At 51.4% G+C, this 23,381-nt stretch overlaps 1 protein-coding gene across 1 annotated transcript in view; it reads left to right on the top strand.

Annotated features, from left to right (window-relative positions):
• Positions 1-17,950: 17,950 nt before the first annotated feature.
• Positions 17,951-23,381, top strand: part of FKBP15 (FKBP prolyl isomerase family member 15) — a 35,456-nt gene continuing 30,025 nt past the window's right edge. The window contains exons 1-5 of the mRNA XM_054393290.1: positions 17,951-18,006; positions 20,084-20,193; positions 20,887-20,974; positions 21,650-21,719; positions 22,941-23,015. Of these exons, the coding sequence (XP_054249265.1) occupies positions 17,951-18,006; positions 20,084-20,193; positions 20,887-20,974; positions 21,650-21,719; positions 22,941-23,015 (399 nt within the window). The remainder of the gene's footprint in view (positions 18,007-20,083; positions 20,194-20,886; positions 20,975-21,649; positions 21,720-22,940; positions 23,016-23,381) is intronic.

The raw sequence follows: 23,381 nt of genomic DNA on the forward strand, positions 1-23,381 counted from the left end.
GAGCTGGGGAGGGACTTGTGACAAGGGCTGGGAGTGCAAGGATGAGGGAGAATGTCTTTGAGCTGGGAGAGGGGAGATTGAGAGTGGAGATGAGGAAGAGATTCTTTGCAGTGAGGCTGGGGAGACACTGGCACAGGTTGCCCAGGGAGGCTGTGGCTGTCCCCTCCCTGGAGGTGTTGAAGGCCAGGCTGGATGAGGCCTGGAGCAAGCTGGTCTCTGCTGGGCACTTTCCAGCCACTCTGCCCCAGCCTGGAGTATTCGTGGGGTTGTTGTGACCCAAGTGCAGGACCCAGCACTTGGCTTTGTTAAACCTCATCCCACTGGCCTTGGCTCCAGCCTGGTCAGATCCCTCTGTAGGGCCTTCCTACACTCCCATCCAAACTGGTGCTGTCTGCAGCCTTACTGAGGGCTCCTTGATCCCCTATCCAGTTCACTGATCAAGATATTAAAAAGAAGTGGGTCCAATAATGAGCCCTAGGAATGATACTGGGAATCACTCTGGCACTGGATCTGGCAGCTCCTGGGAACACCACAGGGCACAAGCCTGCAAAACACAGCCTGGTGCTCATCTTGTTCTGCAGACACTGCTGAGCACACACCTGCCACAGAAAGGTGGCCAAGAGGGAGTTCCTTTGGGTGCTGGACAGATGCTGTCAGCTGCCAGAAGGCTGAGGACAGCTGAACTGTGCATGCAGGGCTCTCATCCATGTGAGGGACAGGCAACAGCAAACAAGGTTTGGAGAAACAGATGTCAGACATGGCATCAAGTGAAGTGTTCTGCTACACCAGCAATAACCTGCTACAGCAGAAAACATCAGGACTCTGCCATCTGAATGAGCCCAAATCAACCTGGTGATCAGAGGGCTGGAGTCAGGCTGGAAGAATTGGGACTGTTCAGCTTGGGGAAGAGAAGGCTGCAGGGAGACCTCAGAGCTGCATTTCAGTATCTGAAGGGGACCTGCAGGCAGGCTGGGGAGGGACTGTTCAGAAGGGCTGTGGGGATAGGACAAGGGACAATGGTTTGAAAGTGGAGCAGGGCAGAGTCAGGTTGGACATCAGGAGGAAGTTCTGCACAGTGAGGGTGGGGAGAGACTGGAACAGGTTGCCCAGGAAGGTGGTTGAGGTCCTGTCCCTGGAGACATTCAAGCTCAGACTCGATGTGGCCCTGGGCAGCCTGATCTAGTTGGAGGTGTCCCTGGTGTCTGAAGGGGGGTTGGGACCTTTGAGGGTCCCTTCCAACCCAATGCAATCTGTGAATCTGTGAACCTCAAGCCCCCAGTGGGCCATTTGCAAAGGATCTGGGCATATTCCACCCATGGCTGTCTCTGATACCCTCAGCCAGAAAGACTATTAGAAGGTGAGCAAACACAAGGTGCAGTTCAGGGAACAAAGTACAGCTTGCTTGGCCCAGCTGCCCACCCAGTGACCAGGAACAGCCATGTCAACCAGGGGGTGGGTTGCTCACTGCTAAGGAACACAGCCAGTGTTCAGCGAGGTGAGAAGCTGCACACACAGCCACTGAACTCCAACCCTGAGCAAGGTGGGACCAAGTAAAAGGTCAGAGTTTGCCTGTTCCTCTCTAAGCACCACAAAACTTCCCCCTTTTTCATGCTACTGCTCCAGCTCCCACACAACAGTACCCAGCTCCTGCCAGCTCTTCCTGCTGGGCACAGAAAACAGGGACAGGTGATGCCAGCAGGTGCCAAAGCCAGAGCAGATGAGTTCTGCAGCACACCCATGACTCTGGCACTCAGGAGTGACCTGCCCTGCTCAGGCCCATCACAAGCACCACCTTTTCCCCTCTGTCCATGGGGGGCATTTCCAGCTTCCCTGTTTTTCTTTCTCTGCACTATTGCTTACTCTCCTTTCTGTCTAGCTGGACGAGGCAGTTTCTGACACCCAAGAGCAGAGAAGTTTTGGAGAGGAGCAGAATCATAGAATCACAGAATGGTCTGGCTTGGAAGAGACCTCCAAAGCTCATCCAGCCTGACCCCCCTGCAGTCAGCAGGGACATCCTCCACTAGATCAGGTTTCCCAGAGCCCTGTTGAGCCTCACCTTGAATATCTCCAGGGATGAGGCCCCAACCACCTCCCTGGGCAACCTGTTGCAGTGTTCCACCACCCTCATAGTAAAGAACCTGTTCCTATCATCCAGTCTAAATCTGCTCTGCTCCAGTTTGAAGCCATTGCCCCATGCCCTGTCACTGCAGGCCTTTGGGAACAATCTCTCTTCATCCTTCCTGTAGGCCCCCTGGAAGGCTGCTATTAGGTCTCCCTGGAGTCTCCTCTTCTGGATGCACCTCAGAATGTACAAGACCTGGAACAAGCCCAGCAGGGAGACTCTTGCAGGTTCAGGCTCATGGGATTTTAGCATCCATAGAATCAGGATGGTCTGGGTTGGAAGAGACCCCCAAAGGCCTCATCTGGTCCAACCCCCTCTGCAGTAAGCAGGGGCATCCTCCACTAGATAGGTCCAGGACAGTTCAGTGAGCCTCAGGACCACCTCTAATATTCTCCTACAAATGTAGGAGTTGATGGATTTTTGTCAGATTTGCTGCACTTAGAAGAGCTGGGAAACAGGAGCAGCTGTCTGACACAATAACCTGAACTTGCAGGCCAGGGGATGCTCAAAAAAGCAAAATTTCCTACGAAGTGTAAATTCTGCTTTTTGGCCAGGAATACTACTGCATCATTTCCACATTAATATGGCTGAGGAATTAAAATCAATTTCTTTATATCTAAAGCAACCTTAGACATCTAAGGTAGATGGCCATGGTGGTGTTAGGTTGATGGTTGGACCCAATGACCTCAGTGGTCTTTTCCAACTCAAACAACTCTCTGTGTTTCTCTCACAGGGCATGCTGGGTTACCACTTCTTCATAAAGCACACTCCTCCAAAAGCAAATTAGACACCAAAACTCATTAGAGCTAGCACACACATCAAGCCAGAGCCAGTACTGACAAGTTTCCATCAAAGGCAATTCCCAGAAGCCTTCTACAGAAGAACCTCTTCAGCACTCCCAGTGCACCTCAAAGACTTCTTGAAGCAATTACTCCAGGACTGCAGGCTGGCAGAGCACTTTATCAGAGCTTCATCTCTCTTCCTCACATCATGAAACATAAAACAGCATATGAACCCACAGCATGCAAGATCCAGCATCAAGGGAGGAGAGGAGAAGGCTCCAGGGAGACCTCAGAGCTGCCTTCTGGTACCTGAAAGGGGGCTAAAAGAAAGCTGGGGAGGGACTCATAGTGATAGGGTGAGGGGGAATGGATTGAAGCTGGGAGAAGGGAGATTGAGACTGGAGATGAGGAAGAAATTCTTTCCAGTGAGGGTGGAGAGACACTGGCACAGGTTGCCCAGGGAGGCTGTGGCTGTCCCCTCCCTGGAGGTGTTCAAGGCCAGGCTGGATGAGGCCTTGAGCAACCTGGGCTGGTGGGAGGTGTCCCTGCCCATGGCAGGGGGATCAGAGATGATCTTTAAGGTCCCTTCCAATCCAAACCACTCTGTGATTCTGTGAAAACCTGGAGGCCTCCCGTTCCCCCAGCACCATGCTGTGTTTAAGCAGAGATAAGGCAGAATGGTTTCAGCCCCAGTGGCCTAACAGGCCTGGCTGGGATGCCAGAGGAGCTGAGCCAGGAGCGACCTTCAGTCCGGACCCACCCGAGGGCTGCTGGCTCAGACCTGCTCAGTGCTCGCCTGTCAGCTGGGGAAAGCTCACAGCCCTCCTTGGGCTGGGGGAGAGCAACTGGCCAGCAGGAGGAAAGAGGAGGCAGAAAAGAAGGGCCATGTGAGCCCTCTTTTCCAAGCTGACGTAACTTGCTGAACAAACAGACACTTCCTCCTCCTCTGGGGTGCTTTCTGCAGAGCTCTTACACAACCCAGCACAGCAGCTGTGATCCACAGGGCCAGAGAGCAGGAAGCATTCTGCTGCCCTGCTGGGTGCTGAGGAACAGCTGGGACAGTCCCCAGCCTTGCAACACTCTTCAAAAGCATTTTCACTTCCTCAGAAAATTGAGACCTGGTGAAGAAATTCTCTTCCTATTTTGCATGCCCTAATCAAGAACAGCTTCCAGCAATTCTGCTACCTACAACAAACTGCTGTTAAACAAAGGGGAAAATTAAACCTTAAAATGAAAAATAACCCTGTTGTAAACAAATTCACCTCCTCACTAATTCCTCACCCAGATTCCTGCAGGTTCATGCCAACTGCACTACTGGTATCCCAGAGTCCCAGCATGGTGAGGGCTGGAAGGAACCTCTGGGGATCATCCAGACCAAGCCCCTGCTCCAGCAGGGCACCCACAGCAGCTTGCCCAGGAGCACAATGCCCATGGGGGGTTGGAAGCTCTCCACACAAGGAGACTCCACAACCTCTCTGGGTAGCCTGCTCCCTCACACTAAAGAAGTTTCTCTTCCTGTTCAGATGAAAGCCCTCCTGGGTTCCAGTTTGTGCCCAGTGCCCCTTGTCCTGTCACTGGGCACCACTGAGCAGAGTCTGGCCCCAGCCTCTTACCCCCCACCCTTTAGCTCTTGCTGAGCATTGCTCAGATCCCCACAATGCTGCTGCATGCCAGGCTGCACCAATGCTGCCACAGCAGGGTCTGTGATTCCAGTCACAACAGCTGGGACCTGGCAACCTTCCTACCTACTCAACACAATTCCTGAGAGGGACATCAGTGCAAATCCCCAGGCCAGAGGCAGGGCCAACAAAGAGCAGCAAAGACATTTTAAGGAGACACCAAAGTGCACCCTGTGTTGAAGTTAACTCCTATCAGTGAGACCTCGTTGTTCTCTACAACTCCCTGAAATGTTTCAGTGAGGTGGGGGTTGGTCTCTTCTCCTTAGCCTCAGGTGACAGAACAAGGGGAAGGCCTGAAATTGTGCCAGGGAGGGCTATGTTGGACATGAGGAAAAATTTCTTTGCTGCAAGAGTGGTGAGGGATTGGAACAGGCTGCCCAGGGAGGTGGTGGAATCCCCATCCCTGAAAGGTGTTGAAGAAATGTGAGGCCATGGCACTTGGGGCACTAGTGGCCATGGTGGTGATGGGTTGATGGTTGGCCTGGATGATCTCAGAGAGCTTTTCCAACCCAAACCACTCTGTGACTCTGTGACACAGCAGGAATGAGAAGTGTGCATGAAGAGGAGCCAGCCTGTCTCACACCAAAAGGGTCTCTCTGTCCAGAGGGGACAGAGCTGTTCCGTGGCCACAAGCAGAAGCAGCTGGCCTCTAAGCAACAGCAGGTATGCCAGGAGGTGACAGGGTAGCTCTCACCACTTGACACCTGATAAACCATCACTCTGTGGTTTGCTGAAGCAGGAGAACACACAACAGGAGAAACAGTATACAACGCTCTGCCTGGACTGATTGCAAATGCTGCCTTCTAGCCTTCAGCCCTGCAAGGCTGCAAAATAATCTCAGGAGACACAAAATGAAACCAGGAGTCAGCAAGTGTGTTCCCAAGTGAGCAAGAAAAAGCTTTCTCAGCTGTGAAAAAGCTCTGTGACTCACTGTGCCCTCCAAGTGCCTTACCTGGCCTTTACCACAGGTGCAAGGTTACACAGGCTATCTAGCAACACCATAAATACCTCTGTCTCCTGTAGATAAACCTCATGCCCACATGGCCTGATAAAAAGCAGCCCAAAGTCCATCACCACAGATGGACTCATGGAAGATTCCCAGATCTCACCCTGCTTGCCCTTGTTCCACAGGTCACCACAGGAGGACTGCAGGCAAGATGTTCAGTCACTGAACCCTTGAGGACTAGGAGACCTCCTGAGATCATCTACTCCAAGTTCCTCCCTCAAGCAGGCCCAGCTGAGGCAAGGAGTGCAGCCAGCACCCTCCTGCCCCCTGAACATGACCACTGTGCATCTGGTTTGATAACCTGCACACACCAAGGGCTTAGCAGTCTTTGCAGAGATGGTGAGGAGCTGCTCTGTGCTCTGCAGAGCAAGGCCATGGACCCAGGTACACATCACAGAATCACAGAGTGGTTGGGAGTTGGAAGGGACCTTAAAGATCATCTAGTTCCAACACCCTGCCATGGGCAGGGAACACCTCCCACTACCTCAGGTTCCCTAAAGCTTCATCCATCCTGACCTTGAACACCTCCAGGCTTAGAGCTTCCACAAATTTCTCTGGGCCACCTGTTCCACAGCCTCACCACCATCATGGGGAACAATTTCCTCCTAATGTCTAATCTAAATCCAGCTTCTTCCAGTTTGAACCATTACTCCTTCTCCTGTCACTCCCAGCCCTTGTCCAAAGTCCCTCTCCAGCTCTCCTGGAGCCCCTTCCAGTGCTGGAAGGCTGCTCTGAGGTCTCCCTGGAGCCTTCTCTTCTGCAGGCTGAACAGCCCCAACTCTCCCAGCCTGTCCCCACAGCAGATCAGCTTCATGGTCTCCTCTGGACCTTCTCTAACAGGTCCTTCTTGTGTTGAGCACCCCCATGCAAGAATCCAGTAGCTGAACTAAAAAGCTCCTGTTGTTGAAGATCCTGCAAAGCCCTTGCCAGAGAAGTCTTCCCTCCAGTGAACTTGGGCAGGGTTTGAGGCACTGCAGGGCAAAGAGACTCAGAGTGACAGGACCAGGGGCAACGGCTTTGAGCTGGACAAGGGGAGATTGAGACGGAGATGAGGAAGAAATTCTTGAGAGTGAGGCTGGGGAGACACTGGCACAAGCTGTCTAGGGGGGCTATGGCTGCCCCCTCACTGGAAGGGTTCCAGGCAAGGCTGGATGAGGCCTTGAGCACCCTGGGCTGGTGGGAGGTGTCCCTGCCCATGGCAGGGGGTTGGAACTGGATGAGCTTTAAGGTCCCTTTCAACCCAAACCTTAAATTCCCAGCTTCAGAATGCTGAATAGTAGATTACTCTCTCTTCACAAGTGTTTATGAAATTGACTTTAAATCCATTCTATCTGAGCTTGCCTTTGAGTAATAATAATATTTCCCTGAGTAACAATATTTGATCTTGTAGCATTAGAGTCCAATTTAATATTCCCACCTCCTGCAGTTTGTGATGTCATCTTTCCTGAGGCTTTCAGCAAGCCTTGCATTGTGCTTTGCTTTCTTCCCACCCTTCATTAAAAAGAGGGCACTGGAAATCTGTGTAAATGTTGCTGTTTAGGATAGATTTAGATTTAGAGGGGAGATTGAGACTGGAGATGAGGAAGAAATTGTTGAGAGGGTGGGGAGATACTGGAAAAGATTGCCCAGGGAGGCTGTGGCTGTCCCCTCCCTGGAGGTGTTCAAGGCCAGGCTGGATGAGGCCTTGAGCAACCTGGGCTGGTGGGAGGTGTCCCTGCCCATGGCAGAGGGTTGGAACTTGATGAGCTTTAAGGTCCCTTCCAACCCAACCCATTCTATGAATATGGACAAGGAAACCACTCTCCGCAGCTCCTGGTTAAGGTTTAGGAACTCACTCCACACATATCTGAGACACTTTTGGTTTAAGCAATTCACAGACATTTTTTCCATGCCCACTGCTGCTGCACACTCAGCCCGGAGGAACATCATCACTGTGCATCAGCTTCCACCACACGTGAGAGCTGCTTTGAAGAACAATCCCAGGAGCACATTTCTCTCCTGTCTTTTCATGTTCAAGTAGCTGTTCCTCTACAGCTGCTTCTTAGATGTGTGTCCATATGCAGACATAGCATTTTAAGGTGGCCACTCAAACATTCACCTTCCCTGGAGCCATCACGTTCCAGCCTGCGCCAGGCATTGTTGCAGTCAGCATGGGGTGATGGTGATGTCAGCTCCTGTGGGACCAGGCTGGGATTTCCAGCTCCCACTCTGATGGGTCAGGGTCACATTCTGCATGGAGCCTGCTCACCAAGGACCTAACAGTTCACAAGCCTGATTTGGAGAAAAGTACTTCTCTGTCTGCTTGCAGAAGGACAATGAGTGCAGGTTCCTTGCATTTCACATCACACCCAGGCCTCTCCCTCTAAACAAAAACTTGTTCTACCACAGCCAAGAATCCAATTCTTTTGTGCCTCAGTTGTTCTGGGGCACAAAACACCTCAAACACCTTTGTTCTGAGAAGCCTGAAGCTGTTTTGGAGCAAAATGCAAGGTAGAACAGAGGGCAGCAGCAGCAAAATTAATTCCACTGTGTTTTTAATGAGCCCAGGATGCTGATCTCTGTTCCAGCAGATGGTCAAATCCTGGGCATGCATCACCAGAGTCACCTTCCTGCTCTTGCTCTGGGATCTGGGCTTACAGCAAGAGGGTAGAACATGTGATATACAAACAGCTTCCAGGTAGGAACCCGAAGGCAGAGTTTGGAGATCAAATTCCTAGCCCTAGTGCACACAACAGAGCACCTCCAGGTTTCCACTTTTGGAAATGCAGAAGTCAATTCTGCCTTCACTCTTTGTCACCTCAGCAAGGTACAGGAGCTTCTGCAATGTCAAGAAGAGGGAAAGGACACTCAAATCCAGCCATTTTCTGGGAAGGAAGTCATCCTTGGAAGCACTCTGGCCTCATGACAGTCTCCTGACAGGACTTCCTCTGGGGCATGGAAAGCAGAACAAAGAACAACCAAGACATTTTCTGTTGTAGTTACAAGTGACAATAAACCACCCTGGGAAAGAGCTTCAGACGCTGCCTTTTGCATGTCAGAGACCTGACTGCCACAGAACTGCTAAGCCAAAGCAGAAATGATTCAGTGCCAAAAGAAAAAAGCTGAGGACTTACTATTCCAGAGACAGCTTAGCTATCCACTGCCTCTAGGAGAGCAGAAGAGTCCAAACAGGCAACAAGCCTGAGACAGCCTTAAGCTTCTGACTGCTCAGACAGCACTGCCAAGCAGAAGGCAGTGTCACTATCTACAGCAAGGGCTAATCATTAACTGCAGCTCACAATTGCCTCTCATCTCTTTTACTCAGCTTCAAACCTGCTTCTTGCCTGACTTGCAGCATATTTCAAAACAGACCCATACCTTCAGTGTGGCCAGTGGGAAATGTGGACACTCAGCTCCTCCTGGCTGTGTAAAACAGGGGTAGGGGCTGAAGCAGAGGGATTGTAGCTTGGAGGAGAGCAGCCCCAGAGGGGATCTGAGCAATGCTTAGCAAGAGCTTAAGTGTAGGGGACAAGAGAACAGGGCCAGACTCTTGTTAATGGTGCCCAGTGACAGGACAAGGGGCAATGGACATAAACTAGAACCCAGGAGGTTCCATTTGAACAGGAAGAGAACATTCTGTGGTGTGAGGGTGCTAGAGCCCTGGAGCAGGCTGCCCGGTGAGGTTGTGGAGTTCTTCTCTGGAGACTTCCAAGACCCATCTGGTTGTGTTCCTCTGTGACCTGCCCTGGGTGATGCTGCTTTGGTAGTGGGGTTGGACTGGATGATCTCCAGATGTCCTTTCCAACCCCTACCATTCTATGATTTCCTACCCTAAAAGCAGACCAGGCAGAATAAAGTGTATTAGGCTTTACTGTATACATAGTAGCATATCCTACAGACACTTCTCTAAGCCTTGTCTGAAAAAAACAGCAGAAAAATGACTTTACAAGTCCAACTCAACCTGTAGCAGGAACACAAGGGCAGCTGTAGAACTCCCAACCATCTTTCTTTTAAACTGTTCAAGCTTCACTTTGACAGTTCCTGTAACACACTCCTCCAGCATAGCTCAACCTCACCTGATACCACCTTAAACACCAAGGTTCAGTACGTCCCTGTAAGATAACATCTCATCCCAAGCTAATGATGGGCATCCAAGCCAGTGGAAACTTGATTTGTATAAAGCTCTCCTGTCAGAGAAGCCAGAAATCATGACTCGGACTCTTGCAAAATCCATTAGACCAGGAGCTGACAAACAAGGGGACCACAGAGGCAGCTGAGAAAACCAGAGCCAGGCTGTGAGTTGCATTTCACTTCCACAGTATTCCAAGGCTGGGTGTGTTCCTCAGGAGCTTCTCCTTCTACTTCCCTTATCACTTTGATGTGCAAGGGCTGATTTACCCTATGGGAAAGGCAGATGGCATATCACTGCCCTCCCATGGAGCCCTGACTTCCCGAGGCTAGAGGAGAATGAACTGGGATTGTTTGCCTGCTGGGAGCACTGGCTTTGAATCTGCTCCACTCTTGTTGGTGTTTTGCTTTCCCAAGCAAAGGATGCAGGCTGCAAACGCAGTCAAGCTGTGACAATGCACTGCCAGGTCCCTTGAGTCCAACACCTTGCAGAGCAGGAAGAGGTCACTGGGCAGGAACTGATGAATGGGACCCCTGGATCTTGGTACAGCCTCCATCCAGACACAGCATAGAGGAAGCCAGCCAGGAGCTGCTGAGACGCACAGCAGGCTGAGGCCAGGTCAGCAGCATGGCACAGAGCTGCTCTAGTGTGGCATAAGAGAATCACAGAATGGAATCACAGAATGCATCAGACTGGAAGGGATCCTTAAAGGTTATCTTGTCCAACCCCCTTGCAGGCAAGCAGGGACATCTCCAACTAGATCAGGCTGCCCAGGGACACAGATCTGATCAAGTCTGATCTTGAATGTCTCAAGGCATGGGGCCTCAACCACAGCTGTGGGCAACCTGTTCCAGTGTCTCCCCACCCTCATTGTGCAGAACTTCCTCCTGATGTCCAACCTAACTCTGCCTGCTCCAGTTTCAAACCATTGCCTCTTGTCCTATCCCCACAGCCCTTCTGAACAGTCCCTCCCCAGTCTGCCTGTAGGACCCCTTCAGATATTGAAATGCAGCTCTAAGGTTTTCCTGCAGCCTTCTCTTCTCCAGGCTGAACAACCCCAACTCTCCCAGTCTGTCCCCATAGAGGAGGTTCTCCAGCCCTCTGATCATATTCATGGCCTCCTCTGGACCCTATCCAGCAGCTCCATGTCTTTCATGTGTTGAAGACTCCAGAGCTGGACGCAGCACTGCAGGTGAGGCCTCCCCAGAGCAGAGCAGAGGGGCAGGATCCCCTTTCTCCATCTCTAGCCACTCTGCTTTTGATGCAGCCCAGGCTGCCCTTGGCCTTCTGGGCTGCCAGTGCCCAGTGCTGGAAAGAAATCAGACAAGGAGCAGGTCGGGTTACAGGGACCAGCTTCATCAGGGGGCTGAAGCTTCTCACATCACCACTGTCCCAAGATGGCAGAGGAGCAGGCAACTAGGTGGCTACAAGCATGAGCTTGTAAGCTCAGGAACTGCACTGCACCCCTGAGCTGCCCTGAGAGTACTTCTTAATCCTACAGTTCCATGGAGAATTAAATTTTCTCTAATGTGAAAAAAGCCTGAAAGCCTCCTTCCCACACACTCTCCTGCTCCCAGGAAGAGACACATGAAACAAAACAGGAAAAGGCCAGGACTGATAGGCTTTCTCTTATCCAGATTGGCAAAAAGATCAGCTAAATATATCCCACAGTTCATATACCTTCATCAGAGGAACCAGATCTGAGTTCATGATAACTAATGAGCTTGTGTGGGAACAGAAGGCTTTGCTACAGTGAAGTTGCAGAGAACTCTTGCTGCACCTCCTGATACTTTCACACAATCCCAGCATGGCTGGGGTTGGAAGAGACCTCTCCAGAGCATCCAGTCCAATCTTCCTGGTCAAGCAGGGCACCCACAGCAGCTTGCCCAGGAGCACAATGCCCAGGGGGGGTTGGAAGCTCTCCACACAAGGAGACTCCACAACCTCTCTGGGCAGCCTGCTCCAGGCCTCCAGCACCCTCACAACAAACAACTTTCTCCTCCTGTTCAGATGCAACCTCCTGGGTTCCAGTTTGTGCCCACTGCCCCTTGTGCTGTCCCTGGGCACCACTGAGCAGAGTCTGGCCCCAGCCTCTTGCCTCCCACCCTTTATCTCTTGCTAAGTATTCCTCAGATCCCCTCTGGGGCTGCTCTTCTCCAGGCTCAACAGCCCCAGGGCTCTCAGCCTTTGCTCTTCACGGACATACTCCAGGCCTCTCAACATCTCCAGGGACAGGACCTCAACCACATCCCTGGGCAACCTGTTCCAGTATTTCACCACTCTCATTTTGCAGAACATCCTCCTGATATTCAATGTGAATCTCCCCTGCTCCAGATTCAAACCATTGCCTCTCCTCCTATCACCACAGGTCCTTCTGAACAGTCCCTCCTCAGCCTTCTCCCTGGAAGTTTGGTGTAAGATCTCCCCAGAGCCTTCTCTTCTCCAGGCTGAACAGACCAAACTCTCAGCCTGTCTGTATAGCAGAGGTGCTCTAGCCCTCTGATCATCTTTGTGACCTCCTCTGGACCTGCTCCAGCAGCTCCATGTCCTTCTTTGGTTGGGGTCCCATATCTGGACACATCCCTGCAGGTGAGGTCTCCCCAGAGCAGAGCAGAGGGGCAGGATCCCCTCTTCCATCTCTGGCCACACTGCTTTGGATGCAGCCCAGGCTGCCCTTGGCCTTCTGTGCTGCCAGTGCCCATTGCTGGCTGCTGTCCAGCTTCTCCCCCCCAGCACCCCAAGTCCTTCTCTGCAGGGCTGCCTTCCAGCAGGTCAGCCCTCACCTGTACTGCTGCAGGGAGTTGAGAAGAATCCTTCTCCCCTGCGACTGGGAGAAGAAAAGATGTTGTGAAACCATGTATTGGAAAGATGACATTAGAGGTTGTAGAAACAGAGAAGGAAGGTGACAAAGGATGTATCTCATCACAGCCTCTCATTTCTAGATTGCCTTCAAAACCAGAAAAGTTCTAGTTCCAGGACCAATAAGTAAATGGCTTTAGAAAGTTAATCTGCAGGGCAGCAACCAGGAATTTAATTTGTTTACAATACCTGGTCCCATTAGTCTCTGCATTAGCAGATTCCAGTTTTCAGCTGAACGAAAAAAAAAAGGTTAAAAACTCACTCATCTAAAGCCCCCTGGGGTCTGCCTGTGAGCATTTCCAGAAAATTAGATTGAAATAAAAAGGAATGGAGCAGATTAACTGAGATTGGATTGCCCAGAGAACAGCAACCTAAACTCAACTGAGACTTTACAATCCTTCCCTAAGGAAAAAAAAAAAAAAAAAAAAAAAAAGTCATAACTCCCAGTGATTTCCTGGCAGACTTTTGGAGAAGTCTGTCAGCTTCAGCTCAACTTCACTAAACCCTGATGCTAATCACTGCTAACTTTCAGGGTCACCTTCAGCCAAGCCTGGAGGAGGCAAGTCTGCAGGGGCATGACAGTTTCTGTGGGGTAGAACCCCTTCATACCTTCACAGCACAGACAGAAACCAAAAAGGAAAGCATAAAATGTTACATTTTATTTTGGTGAACAAAAAGTTCTGTCTTCTCTCTGACCTCATGTCTAAATGGAAAACAAGACAGAATCCCAGCATGGTGGGGTTGGAAGGGACCTCTCCAGAGCATCCAGACCAAGCCCCTGCTAAAGCAGAGCACCAACAGCAGCTGGCCCAGGACCACAATGGCCAGGGGGGTTGGAAGCTCTCCAGAGAAGGAGACTCTCTGGGCAGCCTGCTCCAGGGCTCAAGCACCCATGCATCAAACAAGTTTCTCCTCCTGTTCAGATGCAACCTCCTGGGTTCCAGTTTGTGCCCATTGCCCCTTGGCCTGTCCCTGGGCACCACTGAGCAGAGTCTGGCCCCAGCCTCTTGCCACTGAGCCTTTAGCTCTTGCTGAGCATTGCTCAGATCCCCTCTGGGGCTGCTCTTCTCCAGGCTCTCACCCCCAGGGCTCTCAGCCTTTGCTCCTCACTGAGCTGCTCCAGGCCCCTCAGCATCTTCCCAGGCTCCACTGGACTTTCTCCAGCAGTTCCCTGTCTCTCTTGAACTGGGGAGCCCAGAACTGGACCCAGTACTCCAGATGTGGTTCACTAGGGCAGAGGAAGAAGAGAACATCCCTTGACCTGCTGGCCACCCTCTTCTTACCATACCCCAGGAGACCACAAGGACACGTTGCTGGTTCATGCTGAATTTGTTCACCAGCACTGGCAGGTCTGCTCTGCACAGCTGCATTCCAGCAGGTCAGCCCCCACCTGTACTGCTGCAGGAGGGTTGAGAAGAATCCTGCCAAAGCTCTCTTCTAGAGAGGAAGAAAACAAGAAGACACAAACCTTCCTGTCCTTGCACTGCTGCAAGTCAGAGTAAGCAGCAGGCACTACATCTTTAAAACCAAAAAGACCATGCACAAGAGCCTTGGAAAGCTTATGGAATTCCTTTTCTCTGCTGGCAGAAATGATTCCAATTCTCAGCCTACTTAACAGGCTGCTCCTGATTAGAGATCTGATAGGACATCAAAATAACTCCCTGTAACTTCCACCAGGCAGCAAAATCTCAGCAGAAAACAGCCACACACAACTGCCCAGCTCTCAAGAAGAAGCTGTGTAGGAGTGACTCCTGCTTGTTTTATTTTCAATCCTTTTGTTGGTTCTTTTTTTGGTGGGAAAGGAGACAAAAAATAAGAAAACACCTGCTCACTGCACAGATGTTTGTGTCCAAGCAAAAAGCATCAATTCAATTGGGCATCCTGCAGCAGGGCAGTCCCAGCTTCCCACCACATCCACAGCTACAAAGCCAACATGCATTTAAATTCACAGAACGGTCTGGGTTGGAAGTGACCTTAAAGATCATCCAGTTCCAAGCCCCTGCCATGGGCTGTGCTCTCCCTGGGTGCTATGCTATGTTCAGAGATGGCATTCATGAGGGACAAATGTCAGGCTGGCTCTGCTTGGGATGGCTTCTGATGCTCTGCACGTGGCAGGCTGGGCAGTGAGTGCTGTGTCTGCTGGCAGAGAGCAGGAGTCTGTGCTTGAGACTTGCTTCTTGCTGCCACACTGAAATGTGGACAGGTTCTGTTAAACCAGCAGAAGAGCTAAGCCAGGGCCTGAGTGAGGTTAAGAAATCATAGAATGGTTGGGGCTGGAAGGGACCTTAAAGGTCACCCAGTTCCAACCCCATGCCATGGGCAGGGACACCTCCCACCAGCCCAGGGTGCTCAAGGCCTCATCCAACCTGGCCTTCAACACCTCCAGGGAGGGGGCAGCCACAACCTGTTCCAGTGTCTCCCCAGCCTCACTGGAAAGAATTCCTTCCTCATCTCCAGTCTCAATTCCCCCTCTAAATCTATCCTAAACAGCAACATTTACACAGATTTCCAGTGCCCTCTTTTTAATGAAGGGTGGGAAGAAAGCAAAGCACAATGCAAGGCTTGCTGAAAGCCTCAGGAAAGAAGACATCACAAACTGCAGGAGGTGGGAACATTAAACTGGACTCTAATGCTGCAAGATCAAATATTGTTACTCAGGGAAATATTATTATTACTCAAAGGCAAGCTCAGATCAAACATGTTTAAAACCAATTTAATAAATACTTGTGAAGAGAGAGTAATCTACCTCTGCATGAAGCTGGGAATTTGAGCACAAACAGGAAAAATTGGTCTTTGACTGGGCACAAGTGTGGAGCCCCAAGCCTGCTGCAAGCTCAAACACAGGAGAGGGCTATGAACAAAGCTGAAAAGAAATCACACATGGCTGAGAATCACAGAATGGTAGGGCTTGGAAGTGACCTCTGGAGATCATTGAGTCCAACCCCCCAGCCCTGCAGGACCACCTAGGGCAGGTCACACAGGAACATATCCAGAGGGGGCTTCAAAGTCTGCAGAGATGGAGACTCCATAGCCTCTCTGGGCAGCCTGCTCCAGGGCTCTGCCACCCTCACAGTAAAGAAGTTCCTTCTAATGTTTAGATGGACCTACCTATGTTTAAATTCATGCCCATTACCTCTTGTCCTGCCACTGAGTCTGGCCCCATCTTCCTTACACCCATCCTTTAGATATTTGTAAGCATTTATAAGATCCCCCTCAGTCTCCTCTTCTCCAGGCTAGCCAGCCCCAGTTCTCTCAGCCTTTCCTCATACAAGAAATATTCCACACTCCTCAGCAGCTTCAAAGCCCTGCACTGGACTCTCTCCTGTAGTTCTTTGTCCTTCTTGAGATGGTGAGCCTAGAACTGGACACAGTACTCCAGCTGAGGCCTCACCAGCAGAGAGCAGAAGCTTAGCTGTGGTGCTGGCTACTGCACTGCAGGATGTCCTCCTGCCAGCTGCCTACCCAGTTCCCTGGCATCAGGACCTGCCAGGGCTGATCCCAGCGTGGGACAGCACATGGGGATCTCAGCTAACACATTCACAGGGCAAGAACCCCTGGACTGTCACAGAACCATTCAGGTTCTGCTTCTAAGTTAAACTTTACACTAAAAAAAGGGGGGAAATTGAGTACAGACAAAGTTTGGTACATACCACCTGAAGAAAACCTAACCACAGAGGTCTTCACTGTTTTAAGAAAGAAAGAATCCTGACTGCTGACTTAGTAGAAATTGGGAAGGAGGCAAAGCAGCAACAAGTTCTCTCTTCATGAAAGGAACACAGGAACCACATTTCCCAATTAAAGTTCATGCTCCCCTGCCATGTCAAGATAGGAACAAGCTGCCCCCATTAGGAATTTATATCAGATTACTACAGAACTGTTGTTGTGTGTGCATTGGTCTGGGGGTTTGTAACAGAAATAAAGCTTTTGACCCCTTGCAGAGGTTTCACTCCAAAATAATCTCTGCAGTAATAAAAATAATCCTGCAATAAAAAAAGCCACTTAATGCTCCCCTTCCTAGTCTTTTTCCCTTTAAGTCACCTATATCTCAAACATGTTGTATTCTCATGGCAATAAAAACCCCAAATTACTGCAAAGTCAGCACTACAACAGACCTGGCAATTTCATGCTCAGACGCAAACCTTCTCTAAGTAACTCCTACTGCAAATTACCAACCAGCACCAGAAAACATCCAAAGCCAGGAAACCATTCCACACTTTTTCCACACTCTTTCCATTTTGCTCTCCCCTGCGTCCATCTTGGCTCCATTTCAACATCAACCAGCTCTGAAGTGTTAAATTTGAAGGCAAAGCAGGGGGTCTCAGAAAGCACCCTGAGACACCAGCTTTTCAGGAGGGAAAAAAACCAGCAGCAGAGGCTACAAGGCAAGGGTGGAAAATTGATTAACGAGGGCCAGCTCAGACGTTCTGAAAATTAAGAAACTGTTCTGATGGCACAATAAAAACGTACCGAACAGCAGTCGTCACCCCTCGGTAACTCAGGTGTGCGACAGCCAAATCTGGCGCACAACAGCGTCCATGTGTCCTGGACACCGACGTGCCCCAGCTCTGCCGGGTCGCCGCCAAGCCGCACAATCAGCGCAATGAAACCACCCTTCAGCAAAGCCACCGCCGGGGACAGGCCGGTCACTGGGCCCCGGAGGAGCTCCTCTGGGCGGTGAGGCACACCCCGAGCGCACTCCCCGGGCCGGGCCGGGCCGCCCTCAGCGCAAGGGCAGCGCACGGCGGGCCCGGGCGTCCAGCTGTCACCTTGGGGACATCCCGCTCCCACTAGCGAAGCCAGGTTGGCAGCTCGGCCGGGCGCCTCTTCCCGTGCCCGGAGGCCCCGCCGCGGGGACGCCTCCCGCCCGCCAGCCCTCCAGGCTCCCTCCGTCCCTCAGCGAGGTGGGCTCGTCCGCAGGCCGCTCGCCTGGGAAGGCGGCGACTAGGTGCTCCCCTAGGCCCTGCCGACCCCTCGGGCCCCTCCACAGTTCCCCCGCCGCGGACAGACCACCCCCCGCCGACACCTCCCGCCCAGGCCAAGGTCCCCGCGTCCTGCCACAGGCGCCCAGGTTAGGGCGGCGGCCGCGGGTGCCCTCAAGGTGCGGCTGGGGTGCGGGGGGCGCGAGACCGCCCGGAGCCCAGCACGTCACTCACCGCGCGACCGCCACGAGACCGCTGCTCCTCTGCTCCTCTGCCCCGCCGGTCCCGCCTCCTCCGCCGGCCCCGCCCCTTTGGCCACGCCTCCCCTTCCCGCGTGCCCACCAAGCCCCGCCCGCGCGCGGCTCCTCTTCCGCCTTCCCCCTCCCCCCGGAGCCGCTGTCCCGCCGCGGCCGCAAAGTGCGTCGGTGCCGGACAGAGGGTTTACGAAATCGCAGGGTGGCGGCGGTCCGTGATCATGTTTGGGGGAGCGGCGGAGGAGGACGACGCAGATTTCCTGTCTCCTGCCAGCGGGTGAGCGGCCGGCGGGGCGCAGCCCGGCCACCTTTCTCTTTCCGGAGGGGCGGCTGGGCTCGGAAAGGCCGCGGGGCAGCGGCCGCTGTGAGGGCCCTTTGCGGTGAGGGTCGGGCCCTGCCCCTTGCCCTGGGCTTCGCTGCTGCCTGTCCTGAGGGGAGGTGGGAGGGCCTACGGCCTGCGGGGCCCCTCAGAGCCCTCCCCGTCGCCGGCCGGGCCGTTCCGCGGGGGCGTCTCTGGTGGACAGCACCCGGCAGGGTCGGACCCGAGCTGAGCTCCCATGACTAGTTTTAGCCCCCGGTCTGTGCTCTCCCATTCCTGTCGCGGTTCGGTGGGGGCGAAGGGAGACCCCGGTTCCACTGAGAAGGGGTTGGTGGCTTCTCGGTATGGCAGGCAGGCGACAGGCAGCCCGGGGACACAGGGAGGCCAGGGCCTGAGTCCGCCTGTCTGGAGACACAGACAGGGTTTCTGTCGTGAGTTCTTTCAGAAGGAGCAAGACCAACCGGTCGTAATGGAGGGACAGAAAGAGGACAGATGGTTTCATTTATAGGTGTCAACAAGTCCTGGAAATGCCGGACTGAGGGATTTTTAAGCAGGGATGGCAACTTCCAGCATGTTCAGGAGTTTTCAGGTCTTGCTGATACCATTTTAATGTGTGGCACCTTCAAATCTCCTGTAATTTTGGCCACTTGAAGACTCCTAAGCAGTTGGAATTTCAGCTGTGCTCGTTCCTCACCCTCCTCAAGGAGCTTCAGTTCACAACTTTTGTAAACTAATCCTCTCTCTTTTTAGCAAACGGTTGTTTTTAACAGCACCTCGTGTAAAACACTGCAGAATCATTACCACAGTGACAGGGGGTTGTCCTCTGTGGATTCTGCCTTGTAGCTTGAATTCTTCCCTGGTCCCGTGATAGGAGGAGCAGCTGAGCTGAAGTGGGCTTCAAGCATTGAAACTGCAAACAACTCAGATTCTGGGAGTAACCTGCTTGGCCACAGCTTTAAACCTTCTGCCCTCAGACAGGAGAAACATCTGCTATTCTGTTGTAAAACTTCAGGGGAGAATGCCTTATGAGGACATTTCAAGAATCATAGAGTAGTTTGAGTGGCAAAGGATCTTAAAGCTCATCCAGTTCCAACCCCCTGCCATGGGCAGGGACACCTCCCACCAGCTCAGGGTGCTCAAGGCCTCATCCAGCCTGGCCCTGAATGCCCCCAGGGAGGGGACAGCCACAGCCTCCCTGGGCAACCTGTTCCAGTGTCTCCCCACCCTCACTGGGAAGAATTTTTTCCTAATCTCCAGTCTAAATCTTCCCTTCTCAAGCTTCAATCCAAGAAAATTCTGGAAGAAAAATTTTGGTGCTAAATGGTGGCTTCTGTGTTGTCCATTATTGTAACAATCAACCACTTCACAGTCATTGCTTTAAAGGAACTTCTTTTTTCTTTTTTTTTTTTTTTTTTTTTTTTGAGGTAGTTTCAGTTTCCTCAGCTTTTGAGGAAATGAAACTTATTTGTGCTACTTACCCCAGCTGCTTTTGTCTAAAAGGTCTACTTATTCAAATTTAATTGCCTAATTGGTCTAGAACTGCTTAAGATAAGATCGTAGAATTGTTTGGGTTGGAAAGACTTCCAAGATCATCAACTCCAACTGTCAGCCCAACACCACCATGGCCTTCAAAGCATGCCCCCACGTGCCATGGCCACAGGTTTCTGGAACACCTCCAGGGATGGGGACTCCACCACCTCCCTGGGCAGCCTGTGCCAATCCCTGACCACTCTTGCAGCAAAGAAATTCTTCCTCATCTCCAACCTACCCCTCCCCTGGCACAAGTTCAGGCCATTTCTTCTCCTTCTATCACCTGAGACTAGAGGGAAGAGACCAACCCCCACCTCCATTCAGGGAGTCATAGAGAGCAATGAGGTCTCCCCTCAGCCTCCTTTTCTCCAGACTAAACAACCCCAGAGTATGCCTCCCTTTCTTTGTTTCTGAAGTCATGGTAACTACTTTGGTATCATTAGTGGTGTTTGTTATCTCTAAAGCTTATGTTAAGTAAGCTAAAACAATATGTTTCCATTTCTAGTGCCAGATTGGCCTCTCTCTTTGGTCTGGACCAGACAGTCTCAAGCCAGGGAAATGAATTCTTCCAGTACACTGCACCAAAGCAGCCTAAGAAGGGTCAGACTGCAGCTGGTAAGTAACTGAGCTTGAGCCCAGCAACTGGGGGAAAAACTTAGTGAGTGTCTTGCTGGGAGAATGAGACCTTTGTGAAGAGCACCAGTGGAGAATGTCCCTGCTTACTGCAGGGGTTGGACTAGATGACCTTTGGAGGTCCCTTTCAACCCAGACCATTCTGTGATTCTATGAAATAATTCACTTAGATGTTCTCTTCCTCTGCTACCCTCTCTACATCTGGTTATTCCAGTGGCCTTTGGTGGCTGTGGAACATGACTCTTTGTGTTTTAACCTTATTTATAGAATCACAGAATGGGTTGGGTTGGAAGGGACTTTCAAGCTCATCCGGTCCCAACCCCCTGCCATGGGCAGGGACACCTCCCACCAGCCCAGGTTGCTCAAGGCCTCATCCAGCCTGGCCTTCAACACCTCCAGGGAGGGGACAGCCACAACCTCCCTGGGCAAGCCTCTTCCAGTGTCTCCTCACTGCAAAGAATTTGTTCCTCATCTCCAGTCTCAGTCTCCCTTCTCCCAGCTCAAAGCCATTGCCCCTCATCCTGGCACTCCCTTGTCAAAAGTCCCTCCCCAGCTTTCTTGGAGGCCCCTTTCAGGCACTGTATTTTTTTCCTTGGGGGAAGGGATGTGTCATGGCATTGGCCTTGGTCAGCACACGTGGCAGTTGTGTGTCACTGGCTTGTCATTCTTCAGCAGGACCTGCAGCCCAGAAGGCTCCTGTGGCCCCAGCAGCTTCGGGAGCACCATCAGTGTTCGTGGCCACCGCCGTTCATGCTTACCGCTAGTAAGTGACACAGTGGCTTCCTCCTGGCTTGCTGCAGCCTGAGAGCTTAGGAGACAATCACAGAGGGAAGCTCTTTGGATCAGTAAGAAGAGGTCATTGCTTATAGACAATCACAGAATGTCAGGTTGGAAGGCACCCCAAGGATCTTCTGGTCCAATGTGTGGTCTACAGACGTGTCTGCATGCTCGGCGTGCTCCAAGATGCTCCAAATAAGTTTCAGTTACTCTGCTACCATTCTGGGTTATGCAGTTGTCACATAAACAGCAAGGTTTGGGTCTGGCTGTTACAGCATTCTGAGGTCCTGGCTTGACATTTGTACTGTGTCCAGACAGCTTTGTCAGAAGCTTGTATCTCATAGGTTCCCTCATGAGATCTGAGGCATGAGCACGGAGGAGCAGCACTAAATCCTGTCTCTGTTTGCCACTACCATTGTGTAAAAGCTCATTTGCCCTGGGTCTGTGAAAAGAGCAGTCTTCAACTCAAACTCCAGCATGTTTGCCTCTGTGACCTGTGGGCAACCAAGGAAATTGTGATATCTTTAATCTAAGACAGGCTACCTAAAATTCTGGGTATGAGGAGAGGGGCTTGAACTCTGCAGAAGAGCAGCTCAGCAGCAGTAGGGAGAAAGATGAGGCAGGGCCAGTTCTGCAGCTGAATCTCTCCCTTGTCTTCCAGTACAAATGGGCAGTACTTGAAGCAAGGCAAGTATGGAGCAGCTGTGGTGGGGAACCATGCTACAAAAGAGGTGAGAAACACTTCACTTGTGGAATGTGTTGGTGCTGAGAGGATGCTGGTGTGAGGCAGCATTTCTCTGGGCTCACCAGAGTGGCTTTGCTTTTGCTGCTGCTGGAGGTCTCAGTAACCTTCTGCCCTCCTGGGTTTTCCTGTGGCTCAGCCATTTACCTTACTGACATCTTTCTGTGAGATTTCTCACAACCTGTGCCTGGGTTATTTTGCAGTGGTTCAGGCACTGCAGCCCTTCTAATGTTTCTGGAAGTTATTTTGGTATTTATGTAGAATGTCTTGGACAACCAGACCAGAAATCAAGAAAAAGCAGGATTTTGGCCAATAGTACAGAGAGGATTTGCTTAAATTTTGTTATTTTAGTATCAAAACTACCTCTCCTTCCCAAGTACTCCACATGACTAAGGTGCCCAGTGAATTGGGGTGTTGAAGGATACTTTGATCTGTCCTCAGGTTTGGTGTTTATGGCATTTCATGTCCCCCTGTTCCTAACTCAAGTTGCTTCTGCTTTGGCAAGAGCAACAACAAGAAAACCAGTAGTTTAATGAACTGATTCCTGAGTTCCTGATCTGAGAAGTGTCCATGGGTGAGGAACTGGGAGGACAGAGCATGCAGAAGGAAACTCACAGCCTTTCTCAGCTGCCTCTGCCTCATTGCACCCTGCACTGCTGGGAACACTCAGTGGGTTACTACTCCCAGTTCACCCCCAGGAGTGTGGAGGGCAGCTGCCCACAGGGAACAACTTCTCCTTGGTAGATGATGTCTGGTAGAGCCCAACATGGCAGCACAATGTTTTGTGTGTACATTTAATGCTTGGAAAGCACTCTACAACTTACTATACATCAATGTGTGACACTTCTATCCTGCATGCCATGAGTTTCATGTACTGAAGGGTTAATGCATCATCTTTTTACTCAGTAACTGCAAAATAAAAGTGGGATTGGCTAAATCATCTTGCGTAGGGCAAAAGAATTACTTTGACTTGCTTTGATTCCTGTAGCTGAATAAAGCTTTCATGTTTTCCAGGGACTTTAGTAGGTGGTACAAAGTTGTGTTGAGTGTTTCTGCTGGGGAAGGTGCTGCTGAGAGGTGTCTTTGACAGATAAATACCATAGCCTTAGGCTCAGAATTTGACAAAGCTCATTGGAATTGAAGATGTTTTCAGTTTCTGTTTTTTTTTGTTGTTGTTCTCTCTCCTTGGCCACCTCCTTGTGGAATCCAGTACAGGATCCTCCTTTACATCAGTCAGCAGCAACAGATCACAGCTGCGAGGATCCACCCAGGCTTCGTTCTCACGGTGAGACTCTGGATGAGGGAAGTGCTCAGTGGTTTGTGCTGATTGCAGCAAGCAGGAGTTGACTCTCAAGTGCCTTTTGAAGTCCTGGTTTGTAGGCTGTGAGACCAAACATCTGACATCCACAGCAAGAGGTGTCACAGTGCCTGGGAGCATGCTTCTGCTGCTCCTCCTAACATGTGTTGCACAGGAGGTTTACATCTGCCTGCTGCAGAGCATTTCAGCAGACAGTCATTACAAGAAGGACATGGAGGGGTTGGAGTGTGTCCAGAGAGGGGCAACAAACCTGGGATAGGGTCTGGAGAACAGGGCTGGGGAAGAGCACTAAGGGAGCTGGGGGTGTTTAGATTGGAGGAGGCTGAGGGGAGA

Source organism: Indicator indicator, chromosome 28 (genome assembly GCF_027791375.1).
Source record: "Indicator indicator isolate 239-I01 chromosome 28, UM_Iind_1.1, whole genome shotgun sequence".
Lineage (NCBI taxonomy): Eukaryota > Metazoa > Chordata > Aves > Piciformes > Indicatoridae > Indicator > Indicator indicator.